We start from the raw sequence: 25417 nt of genomic DNA on the forward strand, positions 1-25417 counted from the left end.
ATATATTTTAGTTGTGGACACTATACCTCTCTTTTATTTGTTTATTTTTATGTGGTGCTGAGGATCAAACCCAGTGCTTCATGCATGCTAGGCAAATGCTCTACCACTGAGCTGCAACACCAGCCCTCATTGTGGTTTTGATTTGTATTTCTATGACATTTAGTAATGTTGAATGTTTTTTATATATTTATTGGCCCTTTGTATATTTTCTTCTGAAAGTTTTATGTCCTTTGCCCACTTCTTAATTGTATTATTTGGTTTTATTGCTGTTGAGTTTTTGTTGTTGTTGTTATTCCTTATATATTCTGTATATTAGACCCTTGTTGCATGAATAGTTTACAAATATTTTCTCCCATTATGTAAGTTGTATCTTAAACTCTGTTAATTATTTCCTTTGATGTGCAGAAATAATTTAGTTTGATGTAATCCTCTGTCAACTTTTTTTTTTTTTTTTTGCCTTTGCTTTTGGGGTTATATCCAAAAATCTCTGCCTAGACAAATATCCTAAAGCATCACCCCTGGTTTTCCAGGATTTTCTAGCAGTAATTTCATGGTTTGGGGTCTGACATTTAAGTCTTTCTTCCATTTTGAGTTCATTTTGGTTCATGATGAGAAATAGGGGTCTAATTTAATTATTCTGCGTATGGACATCCAGTTTTCTCACCATCATTTACTGAAGAGACTTTCCTTTCTTCAGTGTATTCAGTATCTTTGTCAAAAATCAGTTGTGTATAAATATTTGGATTTATTTCTATGTTCTTTATTATGTTCCTTTGGTCTGTTTGTCTGTGTTTTATGCCAGTACCATAATGGTTTTGGTTACTATAGCTTTGTAGTGTGTTTTGAAGCCAGGAATTATGATATCTCTAGTCTTGTTCTTTTTGCTCAGGATTGCTTTGACTCTTCAGGGTCTTTTGTGATTCCATACAAATTTAAGTAGTGTTTTTTTTTTCTAGTTTTGTGCAGAATGTGATTGCTATAGGGAATTGCCTTCAATAGGTAGATCACTTTGGTGATGAACATGGTATGCCTTCTGTTTTTAATTTCTTTCATCAATGATTTGTAATTTTCATTTAAATATAATTTGTTTTATTGGTTTAATTTCTTGGGCTTTTACTTTTTATTTTTTGTAATTGTTGTGAGTGGGATTACTTTCTTGATTTCTTTCTCAGTAATTATGCTATTGGTATATTAAAATACTACTAAATTTTGTATTTTTTTTTTTAATATCCTGTTACCTTACTGAATGTATCAGTTCTAGCAGGTTTTTTTTTTGTGTGTGTGTGGAATCTTCAGGTATTTTTCTATATAAAATTATGTTGTTTGCAATTGGGATAATTTGACTTCCTCCTTTTTCATATGGATGCCTTTTATTTCTTTCTCTTGCCTTATTGTTCTGATTAAGTACTTTCAGTATTATATTGAATAAGATTTTCAGTCCTGCATTGAATAAGAATGGTAAATATAAATATTCTTGTCTTGTTGTTCTGATCTTAGAGGAAACAATTTCAGCTTTTCCCATTCGCTAGGGTGTTGGCTGTGAGAGTGTGTGTGCGTTTGTGTGTGTGTGTGTGTATAAATCTCCTGTATTGTGTTGAAGTGTGTTCCTGCTGTGCCTAATATTTTGAGGGTTTTTATTATGAAGTTATGTGGAATTCTACCAAATGCTTGTTCTGTACTATTGATGATCATCTGTTTTTGTCCTTCATTGTTGATATACTGTATTACATTTATTGATTTACAATTGTTAATCCATGCTTGCATCCTTAGGAGAAGACCCACTTGATCATATTGTATAACATTTGGAAGTACTCTAGGATTTGATTTGTTAATAATTTATTGAGGACCTCTACATCTGTGTTCATTATGGAGATTAATCTGTGGTTTTCTTATTGTGTCCTTCTCTGGTTTTGGTATCAGTGCATGAGAAGACAAAAGTGCATCCCCATACCAGTGACAAATATTTTACTTCGTTGTTTACCTTTGAAGGAGCATGATGAACAGAATTATACCATATAACAAGTATGCAACAAGAGATTATAAACAAATTTTAGAACTGAAGAAACAGGGTGCAACGATTATGTGGTGGCTACAATTATGTGGTTAAATAAGTTCTTTATAGAGTCTTTCTTATCTCACTACCCAAGACAACAAACTTTCCTAGATACTAACTAGTGTTTACCCCAACTATTATTGTAATAGAATCTATCTTCCTTTTAGATCTAATAGTTATTTGCTTTATATAATTAGGTACTCCAGTGTTGGGCACATATGTATTTACGATTGTTATTTTCTTTTTGTTGAGCTGATTCCTTTATCATTGTATATGGTGAATTTATTTTTCTCTTTTTATGCTTTTTGGCAGTCTATTTTATCTGATAACAGTATAGTTATTCCTGTTCATTTTGGGTGTTCATTTGCATGGTATGTCTTTTTCTATCTTTCTCTTTCCATCGTTGTGTCTTCACTGGTAATGGTGAAGTGAGTTTCATATAGGAAGCATATCTTTATATCTTTTGGTCATTTTTAAAAATCCATTCAGCCAGACTTTTTTTTTAATTGAGAAATTTAATCCACTTACATTCATAGTTAATATTGGTAAGTAAAGACATACTGTAATTTTATTTTTTTCTGGTGGTTTTTTTATCCTTTGTTCCTTTTTTGTATTCATTCTTTGTGGTTTAGTAGTTGTTTTTTTTTTTGTGTGTGTGTGTGTGTGTGTTGGTCATTTGATTTTCTTTCTCTTTTTTTTCCCTCTGTTCTACTAGTGAATTTTGTACTTTCATGTGTTTTTATTATGATGATAGTTATCATCCTTTAACTTCTGTGTAGAACTCCCTTAAGCATTTCTTGTAGAATTAGTTCCTTAGTTTTTGTTTGTCTTGGAAGATTTTCTTTCTCATTCATTTCTGAAGAATAGCTTTTTTAGATGCAGTATTCATGATTAGCAGTTTTTTTTCCTTTCAGAACTTGAAATGTGTCATACCATTCTCTTCTGGCTTCTTCTGAGAAGTCTGATGTTAGTGGAGTGGAGATTCCATTATGGGAATTGAGCCTTTCTCTATGATTTTTAAAAATTCTCTTATACTTTTAACAGCTTAACTAAAATATGCTTTGAAGTGGATTTTTTGGGGGGTTCAATCTATTAGGGGTCCTTTGAGCTTCTTGAACTTGCATATCTGTATATTTTCCAACATTTGGAAAGTTTTCAGCATTTATTTCATTGAACTGGTTTTTCTATACCTTTTCTCACCTATTTCTGGATCTCTTGTAAAGTGAAAATTGGCATGCTCCCCATCAGTCTTGTAGACTTTTTTCATTCTTCATAATTTTTCTTTTTTGCTTCTCTCTCTCATTTTAAAAGACCTATCTTCAAACTCAGAAATTCTTTTTTTTGGCTTGCTTTATTCTGCTTTGAAGTTCTCAACTGAATTTTTATTTCCTTTATTGAGTTATTTATCTAAGATTTTTGTGTTTTTGAATTTTATCTCTGATGCATTTTTTCTTATGAATTGTCTTCCTTATTTCATTGAATTGACTATGTTCACTTGTATCAATTGGGTTTCCTTAAAACATTTTAATTCTTTTACACTTTATTAATTTCCTTTTCTGGTCTCAGGTGTGTTGCTACAGTTATTGTGGTTTTTTTGTAGGAATCAAGCTCCCTTATTACTTTTGTGTCCCTACATGGATCTTTGTTCATCTGATAGATTAGTTGCCTATATCACTTTTATAGGACAGCTTTCATAATAGATTTCTTCTGATGGTATATCCTAGAGTGTCGGTTAAGTAGGCTGTTTTCACATCCAAGTATAGTGTCGTTTCTGTATAACTTCTTCAGCTATAATCAATGTCAGTAGTGTCTGTAGGTGACTGGGTAGAGTACCTCTAAGTGTCCAGAGAGGTGCCCTTCAGTGTTTGAGGGCTGTGCATGTATGATTTTGCAGAGCCTGTAGGAGCCAACCTATTCATAGTATACTGCCTTGCTGCTTTTGGTGTTGCTTGGTGTGCAAGCAAGGTTGCCTGTCTGCTTCCAGGGTGCTGAAGGTAGGTTAATAAGATCACTCACGTGCTTGCTAGGGCTTCCCAGATGCTTTGTGGAGATGTGGGAAGGTGAGAAAGGTCTTAAGATGGAACTGTTCAGCAGGAACCTGGGTGTGGGAGGACACAACATGGGCTAGGCTCTGTCTTTCTCTGGAGCAAGCAGTAGTATGGTAATCCCTAAAACAGGCTCAGAATCTGTGAGGACTGCAGGCTTCTCCAGCAGCAAATGCTTGGGTGTCTGTGATATGCCTGGGGACTGCTGGGGATCTTATTCTTTCCCTGTCAAGTAAAGCCCCTCTTGGTTAAGGGTTGATCTTAAGAGACAGGAGGGTGAGTGCCCTGTACTTAGTTTCCTTTTTTAGCTCTGTGCTCTTGGTGTCTCTGCCACATTCCTCTGCATTCTGTCTCAAACACTCCAGTGAAATAGCTGTTGTTTTTGTCTTTGTTTTGGAGGGAAGCATGCGGCCTCTAGTTAGCCATCTTGCCCAAGGGACTCTATTAGTAATAATGCTCTGAAAACAAAATCTTATTGAGAACATATTTATATGTTGAAGGTAATAATTGTTCGTTTACTTTTCCAAAATAAAACTTAAAGAAACTCTGGGTTTATTGTTACAGAGCCTAATATAATGACTTCTGATTCATTTTTTTTTGCCTAAGTTTTCTGGTTAAAATTCTTCTAGTTAAAAAAAAAACAGTATAGTCAAATTAAAAGATGTTACCTTTGTTACATTTAGGAATGTGAACATTAGCATTTTCGGGGGAAGTAGATAAAGAGGATTCTCTAATTTGGGGTGAAGTGTGTGTTACTGTTTGAGTGTACATTTACTTTCTAGTATTAGTCAGTAGCTATGTAACAGCATGGGCCTATAATTTAATCTAGTCACTTACTATGATTTTAGACTTTTTTCAAGCATTTAGCTGTCTGGTAATGTGAGCTTCATATCACTGTCATCACTCAATCAATATATTTTCACTCACAGTTTTCAAACACATACTCGTGTATTCGTCACCTACTATCATTAAGAGGAGCACGAAGATAGAACTTATGCCTCTGGAATCAACCTTCCTTCCTTCTTTTCTTCCACCCTTCCATCCTTCTCTTTTCTTTCTTGTGCTGGGTATTTTATCAAGGGTCTGGTGCCTTCTTGGCAAGTACCTTCCACTGAGCTATATCTTGGTCCTAGAGTTTTTCAATTTCAGAATTTCTAAAATCTGAATGTCTCTTAAAAATCGATTGATACATAATGTGTTTCTGATATGTATACCACCATATACCTCTTGCTGCACTGTGGACCATGATTAAGTCAGTAGCATATCTTACAACTGTTGGTCTTTTTTGGTTTGGAAAAAGTTCTTCTCAGGTCTCTCAATTTCTTCTATCTGTTCTGCTTCTGTCCTATTTTATATTTCTTAATTTTGTAGACTGTTTCAAATCATTTTATGAATAAAATGTTGTGGAACAATATTTGACAAATTACTGTTGAATTACTTTTAAAAGTGAAATATACATTTTATTTTTCCCTGTAGTGCTAGGGATCAAAGCCAAGGTCTTGCACATGGCTAAGACAAGTGAGCTACATTTTCAGTCCAAGTAAAATGAGTATAGTTACTGATTTAAGACATTTATGCAAAAATGAAAATAAAAAATAAACTTTAGCAGAAAATGAGATAGTAGTTACTATTTACTTTGACATAATTGAAGCTGTTTTGAAAATCTGTGTGTGTGTGTGTGTGTGTGTATGTGTTTATGTATATATAGTTTGAAATATTGCCATTTTAAAGCTAAAAGGTTAGTCAGAAATTGCTTATAATCCTCTTTGTGTACTCCCAATTTAGGATGCCCAAAGAACAATAACAAATGTCTCTGATGAAGTGTCCAGTGAGGAAGGTCCTGAAACAGGATACTCAATACGCCGTCATGTGGACAGGACTTCTGAAAACATTCTTCGGAATAGAAAGTCACACCATTATAAGAAGCATTATCCTAATGAGGTATAAAATTTGGTCTTACCAGATTTATGTGTTGCTAACTTACAACTTATTTTTATAATTGATAATTATTGTTGAAATAAGTTACCTATATTTGTTATTTTTATACAATCTTGATACATAGTCAATTTAGATTTAGGTATTACACACATTGATTAACAGCTACACACTTGTATTCATTTTGTGCAATATCACTGAAGACTCATATATTCAGGTTGTTGTTTATTTTTAAAGAAGACTATCTGTGGAGACAATCTGTAAACTACTATATCACTCTTTTCTTTTAGAAGGCTTTATGTATTCTTGATTATTGTAAAGTTATTTTTCTGACTTCCTTTATTCTATTTTTCCTTATTGATTTTTGTTTTTTTCTCTAAAATGCTTTTCCAACTTTATCACATTTCTTGACCTTAAAACGACATAAATAGAAAAAGAATGTTATTCCATTTTATTTTTAGTTTCTGTTTTAAGGACAGAAAATTTCATTATCTGCCTTTAAAGCAAATTACTCCTTATGTTACTTTTTGGTCAACATTATCTTCTACTCTTATTGAAGTATATTAGTATTTTTTTCTTGAAGATTTTGGGTTAAACTTATTAAAAAATCGAATGATATGCTGGACTGGAATATGAATACTTTCAAAGTGTTAAGATTAGAAGAGTTACTTCTTTGCACAGTGCTTTGTGTTTATATCTCTGGTTAATCTTTCCGGTGACTATGGTTTTGTGTTTTTTTGTGGCTGACATTAGACAGACAATAATATAAACACACAAATCATCTGATGTGCTATCTCCTTTTTCTAAACCAAGCAGTCAAACTTGTGAAATTCAGTCTTTTTACACACATATGTTCATTGGTGCTGGAAGGCTACTTGACCCCTTTCCTATTGAAGAAATTATTTGGTTTTGGAGTTAATTTTCTCACTTTATGTTTTTTGTTCTTTTTAGTTTGTAGCTGTATTTTGAACTATTGAGATTCTTGAAGGGCAGAACCTTATTCTACAAATTTTTATTTTTGAAATTTGTGATTTTTTTTAAAATACCTGCAAGGATACACTGTCTCTTGACTCAGTCCTAGCATTCTACTTATCTTGATTTTTAAATAAATAAATTTCTTAAAACCTTTTAGATTTTAGTTTAAGTATTAAGTATAGATTAATAGGCATTGGTTGTTTTAAATCTTTTCAAATGATATAAAAAATGACATAAAACTAAAATCTGGTCTTCAGATTATTCCTCTGAATAGTAAAAATTTTAAACTAGAAGATATTGGTTGTGTTCAGTTCTAAAAATCTTTGATTCCTAAGTTAAACTAACTTTAAAGGATTTTTTTCAATAGCAAAATAAAATCTCTTGAAAAAGTGTAGAAAAAAGATTTGTAGTGTTGTTTGTACACTACAAAAGAGTTGTAGTTTTGCATTTTTATTTATATTATAAACTTATAATCTCTTCAAATTATTGGTGTTATTTTTCCTCAAGAGTGAAGTACGAAAATTCCTTTGGGCAAGCCTAAAACACAGTAAACATCTCTAGCCCATGATCACTTTTTTTTTAAGCACACACACACACAAACAAAGACAGGCAAAATATAGGTCTCCCTGAAAAACTGACCAGTTCCTTGTTCCTATATGTTGTAGGAAATATACAAAATGACCTTGGAAACTCTTTATGTTGATAGAAAGCAAGGAAATCATCAAAGGCTATTAATTAGGTTCTTTTCAGGTGAACTTGGTAGCTAAAAATAGAACAGTTGAATTCAGTTTCTCTTTATAAAAATATCCCAACTAGTAAATGAAAAAGAAATTTAAAACACATCTGGGGAAGCTCTTGTTCATGGATGGGACTGGTGAACTTTACACCCAGCAATGTATCGTAAACCTCCCAATGGTGATATTTATATAGATACAGTTTTAAGGGGCATCTTGTTTTTCAGGAAGAATCATTCAATCTTCTGGTAGGATGGGAGTCGTAGATAATATACAAGACTGCCATAGTGTTTGGCACAAGAGTGCTAGATTTGAGGTGGGGATCTTGTGATTCTTTGTGTATACTTTTACTTACTCCTGTTTTTGCCTTTCTGTATTGTATCTAGTTGGCTTCATCTAGTTTTCCTATTGGGAAGATGGTGATGGAATTTCTTGGTTATCTGGGATGCAGGTGGTGTCCTGGGGAGATGGACAGCTTCTTTTACGCATGTATTCTTTTTTTGCTACTTTACCCTGCTTTAAAATACTCTACTAGTATTTTTAAAAATTTTCTCCCTATTATAGATTAGCTTTTCATCTAATGAAGGTAGCATTTGATGGGAAGCATAAAGAAGAAACCATAGGGTTACATCATTTAAGTGGCTTTGGGAAGATATTTTAACTTCTGTCTCAGTTTCTGCATTCTTACAGTGAGAAGAAAAAACTTACTTCAACACATTGTTAGGGTTCAGTAAAATTATGCATAAATTGTCTCACACAAGGAATTTCTGTTATAAGTGATTATTCCCTTCAAGTAAATAATCGCCTCTTCTAAATTTGGTTGTATGTTTAGTTTTAGCCTTCTGTCTAAAGATTTGAAATGAACAGAACAAATCAGATTTGATGTGGCTAACATGAACTGTGTTTTTCAATTCTAAAATGTCTTATTTTTAGGCTTTAATCAGCAGTTTATAATAAAATTTAAAATGGCTTTTAATTACCTAAATATGGCAGGTAAAATTCTGTTTGAAATGTAAGTGATTATAGAAAATAATTCTTAGGCTTTACATTTGTAAAATAATGCACTGAGTAGTTTTTGGCAAAATACACTTACTGAAGAATTACAAACATGTCCTTATCCCTGAAATCAATCATTAAATCATCATCTCTTTAATTCTGCTACCAATTTCTATCTGATTAGTAAGTCTGTATCAGAAGTTAATGATAGATAATGAAATAGCTGTATTTAAAATTTTAAATTATCACTAACTGGAAACTCAGTACTTTCTGTGTCTTGCTATTCTGTTATAATGAAAACTTCTTGGTTTCAAGTATTTTACCTGACATTAGTGAGTCTGAAATATTTTTGGAGTGTTTTTTGTAAAACAGAGCAGACTGATTTTTGCTGTTCTATTTTTCTTATTTTATTTTCTCTTATTTTTTTAAAAAAATTCTTTTTCCTGGTCATCTCTTCAAAAAATGTTTACTTTTTCCTAAATAGCTTTCCTCCCACAAACATCTGTCAATATACTAAATATAATAGATTCATGGTGTCCCATTCTAATCATTCAAGGCATTTTGTTACCTGTGGTGAGAATAGCCAAAGAAAAAAGTGTTGGTTTCTTCCAAGGATGGAGTATTTGAGAATTATGATCTATTGGAGAATATGAAATACATTTAATTAAGACAGTATTACAGACTCTGGAAAGCAGTGCAAAAGTCTACTGTCATATGAATATAAATATAACTCACTTTGAAGACAAGGTAGTATTCTAGGTAGGCAGCTTAAAATTAATATTTGTTGAACTCCTGCTTTGTGCCAACTTTGTATTAGAGCTACAGGGCTCATTTAATTTTCAACATATCTTTAAAGGAAGGCAGGATTAATGATAAATGTTAGGGACATAGTCAGAGGCTAAACTGGCAAGAAACTGCTTTGTTTAAGAGTTAGAGAGTAGTCCAATATCACTGGAGGAAAAGGCTGTGGTCAAAAAGTAGCACCAAACACAAGTAAGCTAGGTGGAAAGAATTTGAAATCAAAGAAAGTAGTGGGAATACTACTTGGTGGAAGGTTCTTGAAGAAGTAAAAGAGCTATACTTTAGGAAAGTTAATGTGAAAAGAAGGGGGGTGTCCATAAGGAAGAGTTTGTAATGATTAAGGTGTGAATGAATGATAAAGTCTGAACTCTGATGATAACATGGGAAAAACAAAGGGATAAATATAAAACATTTTAATAGTAGGATTGACAACTTAGTGGCATAGGACAGCTAAAAACAAGTCCAAAAATTTGAGCACAGTTGGTTATAAGGATAGCTATTACCGTTCTTAGCTAAACTTTTTAAAATTTAAATCAAAATTTTACTCATCTTTATTTTATGTATTAAAAACTGGGATCAAGTAACTTTATTAGAAAATACCTGTATCGTTTAGCTTTTGACTTTTATGCCATGTATTATCTCAAGAACACAAATTGTCAGTTTATCTTTTTGGTTTAGATTACTTGTCAATTTTAAACTTCTGTTGAGAAGTGTAGGCAATATGAATGAAATCTACAGTTGCTAAAGAAAATTCAGTAGGAAAATAGCTCCATTAAAAACACTGAAGTATGTTCCTTTTCATTGTGCAGACTCTATAATCTGGGACTATTCTCTGCCTACCTGAATTCTGAACTTTTTTAGAAATTTTTTAAAAAAATTAAAAATAGGGGCTGGGATTGTGGCTCAGCAGTAGAGCGCTTGCCTGGCACGGGCGGGACCCGGGTTCGATCCTCAGCATCACATAAAAATAAAGGCATTGTGTTGTGTCCATCTACACCTAAAAATATAATAAATATTAAAAAAATTAAAAATAAATAAGATGTAAGACAAATGAGCACAACTTTTGCATGTGAAATAACACCTGAGCTGAAATATGAAATGAAATGCATTTTGATGTGAGGGTATTTTGTTACTCCTTAAAGATTAATATATATTTTTAAGGTTTTTCTTTCACTATCCTTTGACAGTGTGTTTGTTGTTTTAGAAAAAGTAACAATATATGGTTCTGATAGAATCCTTTGAGTTGGAAGGGGTACATAAATTGTATTAATGTCAAAGAATATCTTGATTTCAGGATGCCCCTAAATCGGGTACTAGTTGCAGCTCTCGCTGTTCAAGTTCCAGACAGGATTCTGAGAGCACAAGGCCAGAATCTGAAACAGAAGATGTATTATGGGAAGACTTGTTACATTGTGCAGAATGCGGTTCATCTTGTACCAGTGAGACAGATGTGGAAAATCCTCAAATTAATCCATGTGTGAAAAAAGAATATAGAGACGACCCTTTTCATCAGGTTGGTTTACAGTGTGGAATTATGTGGGGGCTATCAGTTGAGCTCCTTTGAATGTATGTACAGGTTTTACGGAGATAAAGAAGTAGCTTACATTCAATTAAAATAACATTCTTTTTCTTTTTGTGTGAGCGTTGGTCTGGCTTCATTAGAATAGAGAATCTCAGTAGTTTTGTTTGGTTGGGTCTCTTATTTTGCACACATATATTCCTGAGAAGTTATTGCTAAATGGAGTTTTGTAAGTCAAAATGTGTTTTAAATACACTAGACCTTTTCTCATTCAACACATTTCATGGTCAAATTCATATACACATTGGCCTGAACTCTACCTATGAGATTATGATTCACAAATTTTCATTTTATGACTATGACATTTGTGTTATCAAGTGTCTATAGTCTTGCTGTCCAGTAGAAATATAAGGATCACATGTATAATTTAAAAATTTTCTATTAGTCTCATTAAAAACATTAAAAAGGTGAAATTAATGCCAATGTATTATCTAACTGGATATATTCAGAGTGTTATCCCTTTAACATATAACTTGTATGAAAAATAATGAAGATTTTACATTTTTGGTACTAAATCTACAAAGTTCAAAGTGAACCCTTAAAGCACATCTCATTTTGGATTAGCCATATTTCAAGTGCTGAATAGCCACATGTGAGTAGGGTACTCTATTGAATAGTGTATAGTTCTAAAGGATGTCTTCATTTAAATGTTCCATCAGTATCTTAAATTTAAACAAATTTCCCATGAAAATCTTTTTCTTTTATTGCACTCAAAATCTTGATGAATGTCATTTCTATCCATCCACTCACCAGTACAGAAATGTGATGGTTATTAAAAATCCTTATTCTTTCTTACCTCATCAAATCCTGTCAACTAAATCAACAAGTAACATCTTAGAAAACTAGAGGTAGAAGATAATCCCCTTAATCTGATGAAAGATAATTATTAAAGAACCTTCTGCTATCACAGAACACCACAGACTGTGTGGCTTAAACAACATTTATTTCTCACAGTTCTGGTAGCTAGAAGTTCAATATCAGGGTGTCACCATTGTCTTGAGTCTGGGTGAAGTCCCTTTTCCTGGTTTATAGCTCATTGTAGTGTTTCTGTATCCTCTCCTAATACAGTGAGCTAGCTCTGGTTTCTTTCTGTCTTTATAAGTACATTAATATCTTTCAAGAGGGTTCTACCCACTAGCCTAATTATTTCCCAAAGTTTCTACCTCCAAATACCGTTACTTTGGGGGTTTAGACTTCACCATATGAATTTTGCCCAGAGGTAGGTGGGCAGGCAAGGACACAGACATTCAGTTTATAGCACTTCTGAAAACCTGTCATTTTCAATGATAAAATTTTAGGAGAATATTTATTGAAGGTAGGTACCAGGCAGAGATGCCCATTATGACCACTTTTTCTGTCACAATTCAAACATCTTGTTTCTTCATTTTTTTGATTTTGATTGGACTTAACACTGATTTAAAGTCCACATTAAAGAGCAAAATGTCAAGAAGAGCAAAAACTATTTTGAAGAACAGGGGACTTTTCCTGCTAGTTTTATTTTACATTTAAAACTTCAAGATAGTATGGTATGGACAGGGTATGGTGGCCCTTGCCTATAATCCCAGTGACTTGGGAAGTTTGATCTAGCCTCAGCAATTTAGGTAGGCCCTCAGCAACCTAGAAAGAACCTGTCTCAAAATTTAAAAGTAACATGACTGGTGATATATCTCAGTGGTAAAGTGTTCTTGCATTCTATCCCTAGTATCAAAAGAAAAAAAATTTTGGTGTGGATGTATAACAAATAGACTGATGAAACAGAATAAAAAATCTAAAAGTAGACACAAGCTTATATGGATCCCTAATACATGACATAAATGACATTACAATTCAGTGGGGAAAAGATGGACTAGATGAAGGTAGGTCAAATGAGTCCATACATAAAAATTTATTCAACATAGTTCCTAAGTATGAGGAACAAAAAAATTAAAACATTGAGAAGAAAATATACATGAAAGTCTTTCTTGTCCCAGTTTAAAAGATAAGTTTTAAAATAAGATGATAAAAAGTACATACAAAAATGGGGGAATTGATAAATATAAATATCTGTCCATTTACACTAAAAAATTAAAAAAAAAAAAAAAAAGAATTGAAGGTTTGAGAGACCTGGAAGGATGGGAGATTGTGGTCAGTGACTCATTTCAGAAGTATTAGCAATTCAGTATGGTGCCAAGATTCAGGGTTTGGCCATAGGGAATAGCTGAAGGGTCTCTGGGTTTTAAAAAAAAATGTGAAAATAATGAACAGTTCATGAGAATATAGAGTATTGGATGAGTCATCTCAGTACTCACCTAAGTCTCCAAGACTAATAACTGGAATTAAGATGAAGGAAGTTGTTTTCCCAGAGATACCATAGGAACACTTGAAGTGGGTATCATATGTATTTTGCCTTATTATTTTGTCACTCATTACTTGATATATAGTTTGTGTTTAATGAATATTAACAGACTGAATACATGAAAAAATTAAATTTTCTTTCAATGCATGGCAATTAGGCTTTCCTGAAATGATTAAAAAAGTGTTTCATGATGTTTACACAGAATAAATGGCATTATTATTATCATCATCATCATCTTCTTTCTTCTTTCTTCTTCTTTGTAAAATTGCAAATTGTTAATATTCTATTCTGCCTGTCTAATTATGGTATCCTAAGCATATTACTGGTTTTGCTTTCGGGTTAAAGTCTTGATTTTTACACACACATTGCCTATTTTCAGTGCCCGCCCCCCACCATAGGATCATGTTTTTAGTTTTACTAGTAATCAGATAATAGAAACTAGCTCTCTTTAATGAAAAGTTAGCAGATTTGTTTTTCTTGTTTGACCAGGGTCTGTGTTAAGTTTGCAGGCTCCTTTCCTGCCCACCTTAAAAAAGTAAAATCCCTCCTTGTGAAGAAACAACATGTTCTAGTCAGGATATTTCCAAATGTAGAGTTTTGTTTTATTGTTTATTTTTATTGTAAATAGTAACAACTTATTCATAGGAGAATATTTTTCTCCTGTAGTCATGGCTGGGTACATCATAAAATATAAAGCCATGATCAAGTAACACTTTTCAATAGATGAAGCTAGATTTTAATGGCTACACTCTCACCTTTGAAAACACCAGTTGAAGCAGTTGTCAGGATGATTTTATTTGAAATAAATACATACCATCTTTTAAGAGTTAAGGTTTTTAGGCAGTTTTGAATGGATAAGAAGTAAAACAGTTTAGATTTTGCTTGAAGATGAAGAACAATCACTGAATGAGCTCTAAATTTTGAGTTAGAAAACATAAGAAGACCCTATGTGATAAAATTTTAAAATGCAATTATTTGCTGTTTCCCCTGAGCCATTAAAAAAAGGGAGTGTTTCCCTCTTTCACCACTGGATTGATCTTCCAAACAAAAGCTAAACAAAGAAACTATAGAACTCAATAATACAATCAATAACTTAGACTTAATAGACACATATAGAATATTTCATGCATCAATGGGTGAATACACTTTCTTCTCTGCAGCACATGAATCCTTCTCTAAAATAGACCATATATTATACCACAAAGCAACTCTTAGCAAATACAAAAAAGTAGAGATACTACCCTGCATTCTATCAGATCATAATGGAATGAAATTAGAAGTTAGCAATAAAATATAGAAGCTACTACAACACCTGGAGACTAAATAATATGCTATTGAGTGAACAATGGGTTGTAGAAGACATCAAAGAGGAGATTAAAGAATTCTTAGAGGAAAATGAGAACACTGATACAACATATCAAAATCTCTGGGACACTATGAAGGCAGTACTAAGAGGAAAGTTCATTGCATGGAGTTCATTCCTTAAAAAGAAGAAAAAGTCAACAATAAATGACCTAACATTACATCTCAAAGCCCTAGAAAAAGAAGAAAAAATCAACACCAAAAGCAGAAGGCAGGAAATAATTAAAATCAGAGCTGAAATCAATGAAATTGAAACAAAAGAAACAATTTAAAAAATTGACAAAACAAAAAGTTGGTTCTTTGAAAAAAATAAATTTGATAAACCCTTAGCCATTCTAGTGAAGAGAAGGAGAGAGAAAACTCAAATTACTAACATCTGTGACGAAAAAGGAAATATTATGATGAACACTATAGAACAGAAGATAATTAGAAATTATTTTGAAAATTTGTACTCCAATAAAATAGAAAATATTGAAGGCATCAATAAATTTCTAGAGTCATATGATTTGCCCAAACTGAATCAGGATGATATACACAAGTTAAACAGATCAGTTTCTAGCAATGGTAGAAGATGCCATCAGAAGCATACCAACCAAGAAAAGCCCAGCACCAGATGGATACATAACTGAGTTCTATAAGACCTTCAAAGAAGAACTAATACCAATATTCCTCAAATTATTTCACAAAATAGAAAAAGAGGGAACACTTCCAAACTCATTTTATGAGGCCCATATCACCCTAATTCTAAAACCAGACAAAGACATATCAAAGAAAGAAAACTTCAGACCAATATCTCTAATGAATGTAGATGCAAAAATTCTCAATAAAATTCTGGCAAATTGTATATAAAAATATATTAAAAAGATAATGTACCATGTTTGGGGGGTGGAATGTGGGAATGGAGGATATTTAGATAGGGCAAAGGGAAGGAAGGGGAAGGGAGGGGTCAGGGGGTAGGAAAGATGATGGAATGAGATGGACATCATTACCCTAAGTGTATGTATGAAGGAATAAATGGTGTGACTCTACTTTGTGTACAATCAGAGATATGAAAAATTGTGCTCTATATGTGTAATATGAATTGAACTGCATTCTGCTGTCATACATAACAAAATAAATAAATTAATTTTTAAAAATTCTACCAGAAAACTTCTAGAATAAATGAATTCAGCAAAGTAGCAGGATATAAAGTCAATTCCCATAAATCAAAGGCATTTCTGTACATCAGTGACAAATCCTCTGAAAGAGAAACTAGGAAAACCACCCCATTTGCAATAGCCTCAAAACAAAAACAAACAAACAAACAAAACTTGGGAATCAGCAAAAGAGGTGAAAGACCTCTACAATGAAAACTACAGAATGCTAAAGAAATAAAAGAAGACCTTAGAAGATGGAAAGATTCTTCCTTATTCTTGGATATGCAGAATTAATATTGTCAAAATGACTATACTACCAAAAGCACTATACAGATTTAATGCAATCTCAATCAAAATCCCAATGACATTCCTCATATAAATAGAAAAAGCAATCATGAAATTCATCTGGAAAAATAAGAGACCCATAACAGCCAAAGCAATTCTTAGCAAGAAGAGTGAAGCAGGTGGCATCACTATACCAGACCTTAAAAACTATACTACAGAGCAATAGTAACAAAAAACGGCATGGTATTGGCACCAAAATAGACTTGTAGTTCAGTGATACAGAATAGAGGACATGGAAAAAAACCCACATAAATACAGTTATCTCATACTAGACAAAGGCACAAAAAACATTGGAGAAAGATGGCCTCTTGAGCAAATGGTGCTGAGAAAACTGGAAATCCATATGCAACAAAATAAAATTAAACCCCTCTCACCTTGCACAAAACTCAAAGTGGATCAAGGATCTAGGAATTAAACCAGAGACACTGCACCTAATAGAAGAAAAAGTAGGCCCAAATCTTCACCATGTCAGATTAGGCCCCAACTTCCTTAATAAGACTCATGTAGCTCAAGAAATAAAATCAAGAATCAATAAATGGGATGGATTTAAACTAAAAAGCTTCTTCTCAGCAAATGAAACAATCAGGTGAATAGAGAGCCTACATCTTGGGAGCAAATTTTTACCACACACACATCAGATAGAGCACCAATCTCTGGGATATATAAAGAACTCAGAAAACTAAACACCAAAAAACAAATAACCCAATCAGTAAATGGGCCAACAAACTGAACAGACTTCTCAGAAGATGATATACAGTCAATCAGCAAATATATGAAAAAATGTTCATCATCTTTAGCAATTAGAGAAATGCAAATCAAAACTACTCTAAGATTTCATCTCACTCCAGTCAGAATAGTGCTATTAAGAATACAAACAACAGTAACTGTTGATGAGGATGTGGGGGGAAAAGCACACTCATACATTGCTTGTGGGACTGCAAATTGGTGCAGCCAATATGGAAAGCAGTGTGGAGATTCCTTGGAAAACCTGAAATGGAATCACCATTTTACCCAGCTATCCCACTCCTCAGTTTATACCCAAAGGACTTAAAAATAGCGTACTACAGGGACGCAGCCACATAAAAGTTTATAGCAGCACAGCTCACAATAGCTAAATTGTGAAGCCAGCCTAGATGCCCTTCAGTAGATGAATGGATAAAGTAACTGTGGTATATATACAGAATGGAATATTACTTAGCAATAAAAGAGAATAAAAGCATGGCATTCACAGGTAAATGGATGGAATTGGAGAATATTGGCTAAGCAAAGTAAGCCAATCCCAAAAAACCAAAGGCCCAATATTTTCTCTGATATGTAGATGTTGATCCATAATGTGGATGGGGCAGTGGAGCAAGCGAGGAGTGGAGGAACTTTAGACAGGGCAGAGGGGAAGAGAGGGGGCATGGGGGAAGGAAAGATGGTGGAATGAGATGGCCATCATTACCCTAAGTACAAGTATGAAGAAATGAATGGTGTGTCTCTACTTTGTGTGCAACCAGAGACATGAAAAATCGTGCTCTATATGTGTACCAAGAATTGAAATGCATTCTGCTGTCATGTGGAACAAATTAGAATAAATAAATAGATTTTTTTTTAAAAAAAAAAGAAAGAAATCACCAGATTGAGCCAATCTTCCAGTCTTCCAAACTGTATTTCACAAAAAGCTTTATAGTGGAAATCATTGAAAAAGAAAAAGGGGTGAGTGTTTCATCTGTTCTCCATTCACATGTTTCAACAAGATTGTTTTTCATTATATATTTCATATGGGGAGGGGGAAACGAGTTCTTTTAATTAACTTCTAAAATTCTCTTACATTTTGATTTTCTAGAATAAGAAAATGATAGCAAAGGTTGGTTAGAGTAACTGGTAAGGTAATTGGATACAAAATAAGTACTTTTGGAAGGACAGTAAAGAACTTCTTGATATTCTATTTCTGTGTCCAGGTCAATCAATCTTATTGTTATACCTTTCTTTAAGGTAATCAGGAAGACCTTTAACTCCTGTTATATATAGACTAATAGTTTTTTTTTTTTTTTAATAAAAAGTCTATAATTCGGGCTGGGGATGTGGCTCAAGTGGTAGCGCGCTCGCCTGGTATGCGTGCGGCCCGGGTTCGATCCTCAGCACCACATACAAACAAAGATGTTGTGTCTGCCAATAACTAAAAAATAAATATTAAAACAATTCTCTCTCTCACTCTCTCTTAAAAAAAAAAATTTAAAAAAAAAGTCTATAATTCTAGTTAAAATCTGTTACCTCCCAAGCTTAACTCTCTTTCCATTCAGGTTCTTGTTTCCTAGTGTTGTTTCCATTATGTTTCACTATTATTAAATTTTCAGAGAAAGTTTGATAACATTTTGGTGTGAATTATTTCCCAAATTAGAATATTTCAGGAATAAATTATGAAACATCATGTGTTGGAATTAAGTTGATAGTTAATGACTAGTATCTTCCAACTCTTAAAGTTCTCAAATAGTGAAATATATAGCATAAAAGTAAATGTATATTATAGTTACATCTTTGGAAAAGATAAAAATTTTCTGTCTCTGTTTTCTTATATATTATTATATTATTATTTGTCAACTTCAATTGAAATGAATCAGTGCAACTTTACTCCCACTAGAAAAAAAATTGTATTCCTTAAATTTACAGAAACATTTCTTTACCATATTTTAATCCTATTTTTTTTTACTCTCCAAAGGTTGATGTAGCTAGAATAGTCTTCTGTTCATCATTAGAAGTTATTTTAATGAGATATGTTGTAAAATTTAAATATTAGAATGTCAAAAGATCTATTGATTAGTTCCCTGAGGTTTGTTATGAATGGCAAACCTACCCTTTTTATTATAAGATATGGGAAGTATATCATCCTGTTAGAAAAATTATAAGTCACAAATTCTGTGATATATACAAATAAATTCATCTTATTTTGGGTCTTATATCTTTTAGTGTTACTTTTCTTCTCAAGATCTAATTACATTGAGGTTAGTGTTTCATTAATCATCTTGCTATTTTTAATACAGCTATCCTATTTTGAGGTTTTATTCTTTTAATTATAGATCTAAACCTTAAGTATCTGATTCTTCATCATAAAGTTTTCAATTTTTCTTTTATTCTTTGAAACATTGAGAGATACTTTATTCTACTTCAGATAAAACTTCTAGTTATCTGTGCTTCAGCTTACAATGTTTTCTCTAATCTGGACCAAAACAACTTAAGTTGATCCTTTGGAGAAATTGTAGATTCAAATATCAGAAAAGTTACTAAATCAAATATAAAGGTAAGTATGAGGAAGAATCTCTCTCAGGATGAGATTATATCACTATTTAGTCTTTCTAAGAGGTTCAAACTTCTGCTATCATATTTTGTATTCATTGATAGTAAATTAGACACTGATCATTATGGACAATTTGACATCCATTTGTCTTTTAATATTAGTATATTGGAAGCTATATAGACTGATTGGCAAGTAGTTTTGCTGATACATTTTAATATATTTTTGAATGATAGTTTGCCTAATATCTATCATAGAAAGGTTCTACATTTTTATAACTATATAATTTCTTATGCCATCTGTTCAATGTATAAAATAAATTTAAGTTAGAATTTATTGTATCTAAAATCATGTGTGTATAGTTAGAGCTAATGCACAGATATTTATGTTCCATTTATAAAATGTTTTGAATCAAATGTATGATATGTCAAGATCATTGTAATGTTTTGAGCAACTAATAAAAAAAATAAAATGGTAAATGTATTTATCAATTTTTATTTTTAACATAGTTAAAATTGTATATGTAGCTATATATAACTTTATATACATACTCTTAATTTATGAAATGTAATACATAGATCCACCAATTTTTATTTTATTTTTTTGTAGAGTCATGTGCCCTGGCTTCATAGCTCCCACCCGGGATTAGAAAAAATAAGCGCTATAGTATGGGAAGGCAATGACTGTAAGAAAGCAGACATGTCTGTACTTGAAATCAGTGGAATGATAATGAACAGAGTGAGTTTTAAATTTTTATTCTTTTAATTCAAGGGTAAAATTATTGGTTGTCAATATAAAAAATAATTACTGGAATGTTATATTAATGACCTGCTTGCCTCCTGCCTTCACCCTAAAAAATAGCTATTTGTGTGTTTTTGGCTTCATCTGTGATTTAAACAATTATTTTGGTATAAAATCACTCTAATCTTTTAAAAAGCATTTTCATTTCTCTAAGAATAGATGTAATAAGAATAGAATACAGTGTAAAATTTTCCTGTTTTATGTTACTGTCTTTTTTGCTTTCAATGGATAAAACTGAGAAACTTAATCGACAGGTGTTGATGAAGACTTATTTTTCTGTATTGTCCTTGTTGGTTCATATATTTATTAGAACCTAAAATTTAAAAAAAAATTGAAGTAGAAAATTTATATTTGTTCTTGCTTGCTTTCTTAAATATATAGAAGTAATACAGACATTGGTCAAAATATTGAAGTTTGAAGAAGTATAGTACAAATACTATGGATTTTAATTTCAGTTTCTATTAAACTATTTCCTTTATAAGATAATTATTTTTAAAATTTTTCTGATTTCTCTAGACAACTAGATATGATTTAACTTTCAATTCTGAATTTCTTTGGTACATTTTAATGCTAGAAGTCTAGTCTTTACTTTTTGCAGAACAAGAATTAAAATAACTGGATCTAGAAATTAATATGCTCCCTATTTCATACCTCAATGTGAATAATTGAAACCAATCAACTAGGGAGGTTCTAGAGACTTGCATATAGTGGTGTTCTGTAGCCTAACTATCTGTGAACTGGTACATAACTTAGAACAATCTTATTTACCTAAAGTATATGAGAAAAGTTAGCTACATGTGTGTTTTTGGCTTCATCTGTGATTTAAGATCCTTGCAGTTCTACCAGCCTAGCATATTGGAAACTCATATTTTCCCATTATTTAATATTTCTCATTTTTAATAATCTCCTTAGATTTTCTTCATCTTTCTATTTAATTCTTTCTGTCATGCTCTTTTTTCTAAACTAGTTTTAAGGAAACATTTATTTGTATATTGAACTCTAATGAAAAACACAAGGTAGAAATTTATCAGATAAATATAGTTTTAGGGTTTTTTTTCTTAAAGAATCAAATTTAAGTGTATGAAATCTCATTTTTTAATATTGCAATATTTGAATATTTCTAACTTTTAAAATAATGAGATGTGAATGATTTTTAAACATCTAATATATGAGATAGTTAATCCTTCTGCATCTACTTAATGATGCAACAATTTTAAAAACTGAAGAAATAAATGACTTATAGTCTATGTGTAGTAAGCTCTCAAATTTCATTTTTCATGTATTAAAACTAATAAAATTTAACAAAATTATTTCCTGTTGTTATATAAAGGCTCAATAAGAGTTGATTTTACTTTTGATAAAATATATTTATATTTTTTCTTTTTTCCTCTCTCCCTCTGGCTCTCTCAAGGTGAACAGCCATATACCAGGAATAGGATACCAGATTTTTGGAAATGTAATCTCTCTAATCCTGGGTTTAACCCCATTTGTTTTCCGACTCTCTCAAGCTACAGACTTGGAACAACTCACAGCACATTCTGCTTCAGAACTTTATGTGATTGCATTTGGTTCTAATGAAGATGTCATGGTTCTTTCTATGGTTATAATAAGTTTTGTGGTTCGTGTGTCTCTTGTATGGATTTTCTTTTTCTTGCTCTGTGTAGCAGAAAGAACTTATAAACAGGTGGGTATAAAGTAGGTTTCTAAATAGAGAACATAATATCCTTTTCATAATGTCCAAAGTATTCTTGAAGTATTTTAGTGTTTCACTAGATCATTTTGACCTATTTTTATTTCGCTTTTATAGTACATAAAAAAATAAAAATAATCAATATTTTGACTTTCTGTGGTAATCTATTTGAAAATTAATCCTCATCTTAATTATTTTTCTTAGCGATTACTTTTTGCAAAACTCTTTGGACATTTAACATCTGCAAGGAGGGCACGAAAATCTGAGGTTCCTCATTTCCGGCTGAAAAAAGTACAGAATATAAAAATGTGGCTCTCTCTCCGTTCCTATCTTAAGGTAGAAATAAATAATAATGATAAAAATACTCTTACATGCTGGTTTCCTCTAATAATTCCAATTTCTTTGTCAATACGTATGTGTCTATTGATGTATAGTTTCCAATTCCTCATTCAAGTACTGAATTAAGGATGTTCCCACCAAGAATGATAATCACAACCAGCAGAGGGAGCCCACCACTTAAAAAAGAATCTTGAAAAATGCATAACCAATGAGTCTCCTTACTGATGTGACCTATTAATGTTTTAAAATATTAGCTTGTGGTTCTAAGTCATTTGTTTCATGCTGTTCTCTTCTTTAATCTTTCAAGTAATTCTCTCATTTATGGAATTAAGATATGAAAATTCTAGAGGAAAAAGAAAACATCTGAGTTAGTCTTAGAAACAATAGTTTTTTTTTCTGGGTTTTTTTTTTAGTTATGGTACTAAATAGTAATGAATCATTATATGTGGAATAATCATGCAAATTCAAGGATGTTTAATAACACTGTCTGTTACTAAAATTGACTCAAATACAAGTAAACTCTGACATACCTAGATCTTTAATGCTTTTTATTTTGAAGTAACAATGAAAGAAGTAAAAAAAAGAAAAAAAGAAAGAGAAAAAGAAAAAGTTTGCACTACTTGCTTTTATATATGGTTTTTTAAATTGTTTTTCTGTTTAGTCTGTTAGTCTTCATTGATAAATGCTAAAAATTGGAATAGATTTTTTTTTTCTTACTGTGAGGGATGTATGGAGAGGATAGATATGATCTCTGTTGCTTGACTTAGAATTCTTTCAAAATTTCCCATCATTAGCAATCCTAAATAGGTATTACATTTATTTTTGGTACTTGGATGATTTTATATAGTAATAGTAATGTTTATTTAAATGTTAACCATGTGCCATTTACTATTGTTTAGATCAAAGTCATTGCCCTTAGGAGCTTATGTTTCTATAAGGAAAACATGTAAGCCCAGCCCTAGAAATTATCCTTGATACTAGCTTTCCTCTCTTGATTTCCAGTATTCAATATTACCATTTCCTATCCTTTCTACTTCTGGAATATATCTTATTATTTTTTTCCTCTTTGTTTTCATTTCTGCCACCCTAAATGAAGTCATCATTCAATTTCTGCTACTGCATTTGTCTCTTAACTGGCCTCTGAGACTTCATATATACTCCCTCCAGTGCTTTCTTCAACCTGTTAAAAGAAATCTTTAATTCATATAATCATAGAATTTTTAAAACTTTTTGGAAAATCTCCATTGATTTTAGGATAAAAATCAAAATCTTAATATGGCTTATAATGCTATTTATAACATAGGCCCTACTTTGTCACCTCTTTTGTCTCATTTTGAAATAACTTCCCTGTCTAACTTTCTAGACTGCTTCAGTTCTTTAAATACATTATGATCCTTCCTGCTTTATGCACTTGCACATATTCTTCTTTCTTGCCTAGAGCACTGATATCTGTCATCCTTCCCCTGCACCTTAGTTTGGTGTAAAACTATCACTTCCTCGGGGAGATGGTCCCAGGTCCATATTCATAGCCCCCAAATCTAAATTAAGTCTCCCTGAGTGTTATCTTAACGCAACCCATCTTTACTTTTCCTTCATAGCACTTTATCACAGCTTACATATATATTTGTAATTACAAGTTGTTGTTACACGCCCCTACTAGTTCCTGTGACAGTAGAGACCATGCCTGTTTTGTTCTTGGCTATATTTATTATGCGTAATACAGTGCCTCACTTTGAACAGGCACTCAAGAAACAATTGTTGAATAAATGATTATTGTGTTTGACAAAAATATTTGAAAGGTATGCTAACAATTCTATGCTGTGTGGATTCTATTTTTAGTATATTGCAAATTGGCAGGAAATTTTAACACTTTGTAATTAAAATTTATCTGAAAAGTTAGGTATATTTTCAGCATTATAAACTATGACCAATCTGCAGTGATGGATCAACACATTTATTGAAAGAATGGAAATTAGCTGCTAATTAGTAATATATATATTTAAAAGTGTTTTTCTTTTTTTTTTTCTTCCCTAGCGTCGAGGTCCTCAGAGATCAGTTGATGTAATAGTTTCATCTGCTTTCTTGTTGACTATCTCAGTTGTATTTATCTGTTGTGCTCAGGTGAGTTGACTTGTTCTAGGTAGAAATTAAACATCAGATACTAAACATTATTTCAGAAGGCTTTCTAATAATAAAGTAATAATATAAGTAAGCCTAAACGGGTAAGTTTCGAAATTGACTTTTTGCAATTTTTTTTCCAGTGGAATGAGTAAATATATTTTATTTATCTCTGTGTCGTGATCAGTAGACAGATAAACACACATGTACATATGTTGGTTTTTATATTTGAGCTTTTTTAAAAAAATTATGGACACAATACCTTTATTTTATTTCATTTATTTTTCTGTGGTGGTGAGGATTGAACCCAGTGCCTCACATGTGCTATGTAAGCGCTCTACCACTGAGCTACAACCCCAGCCTGCTCTTCGAGCTTTTTAATGTACATATCTGAACACACAAGATGATAAAAGATTAAAAATGAAGGTAAAACTGAAAAGCAGAGCAATTATGTATATGCATTAATCCTATGGCAGGTGAAGAAAGTGAGGTGCATTGTCAATCTTAGTATCCTATAAACTTGAAATTTTATGCGCACATGAGGATAGCAATGAGGGCTTGTCTAGCATACTACTTTAAACATATTCGTACCAGAATATGTTTGGTATGAATATCTTTGAAGTCAGAACCTTCAAAAGCCTCCAGCTTCAGTGAGAAAGTAGATAAGAAAAATGGTCTGCCCACCACACAGGATGGCAAGGAAGCTTTGTATGACTCTGTATGACAAGGAGGGGGAAATGTTTCTCTTAAAAATATATAATTTGGACTGGGGCTGTGACTCAGTGGTGGAGTGCTCATCTAGTATGTGCGAGGCTCTGGGTTCGATCCTCAGCATCACATAAAAATAAATAAACAAAATAAAGGTATTGTGTACAACTAAAAATAAATATTAAAAAAAA

At 32.1% G+C, this 25417-nt stretch overlaps 1 protein-coding gene across 8 annotated transcripts in view; it reads left to right on the forward strand.

Moving 5' to 3' along the window:
- Phtf2 (putative homeodomain transcription factor 2) overlaps positions 1-25417 on the forward strand; it is a 130652-nt gene that overhangs the window by 93694 nt on the left and 11541 nt on the right. For 6 of the 8 annotated variants that reach the window (XM_048786211.1, XM_015488396.2, XM_048786208.1 and 3 more), the window contains 6 exons: positions 5884-6039; positions 10834-11052; positions 20180-20308; positions 21783-22055; positions 22266-22397; positions 24435-24521. In XM_048786211.1, coding sequence (XP_048642168.1) covers positions 5884-6039; positions 10834-11052; positions 20180-20308; positions 21783-22055; positions 22266-22397; positions 24435-24521 — 996 coding nt within the window. Of the gene's footprint in view, positions 1-5883; positions 6046-10833; positions 11053-20179; positions 20309-21782; positions 22056-22265; positions 22398-24434; positions 24522-25417 lie in introns of those variants that run through there. The other 2 variants (XM_048786209.1, XM_048786213.1) reach the window with 2 other exon arrangements.

The sequence above is a fragment of the Marmota marmota genome, unplaced genomic scaffold (genome assembly GCF_001458135.2).
Source record: "Marmota marmota marmota unplaced genomic scaffold, marMar, whole genome shotgun sequence".
NCBI lineage: Eukaryota > Metazoa > Chordata > Mammalia > Rodentia > Sciuridae > Marmota > Marmota marmota.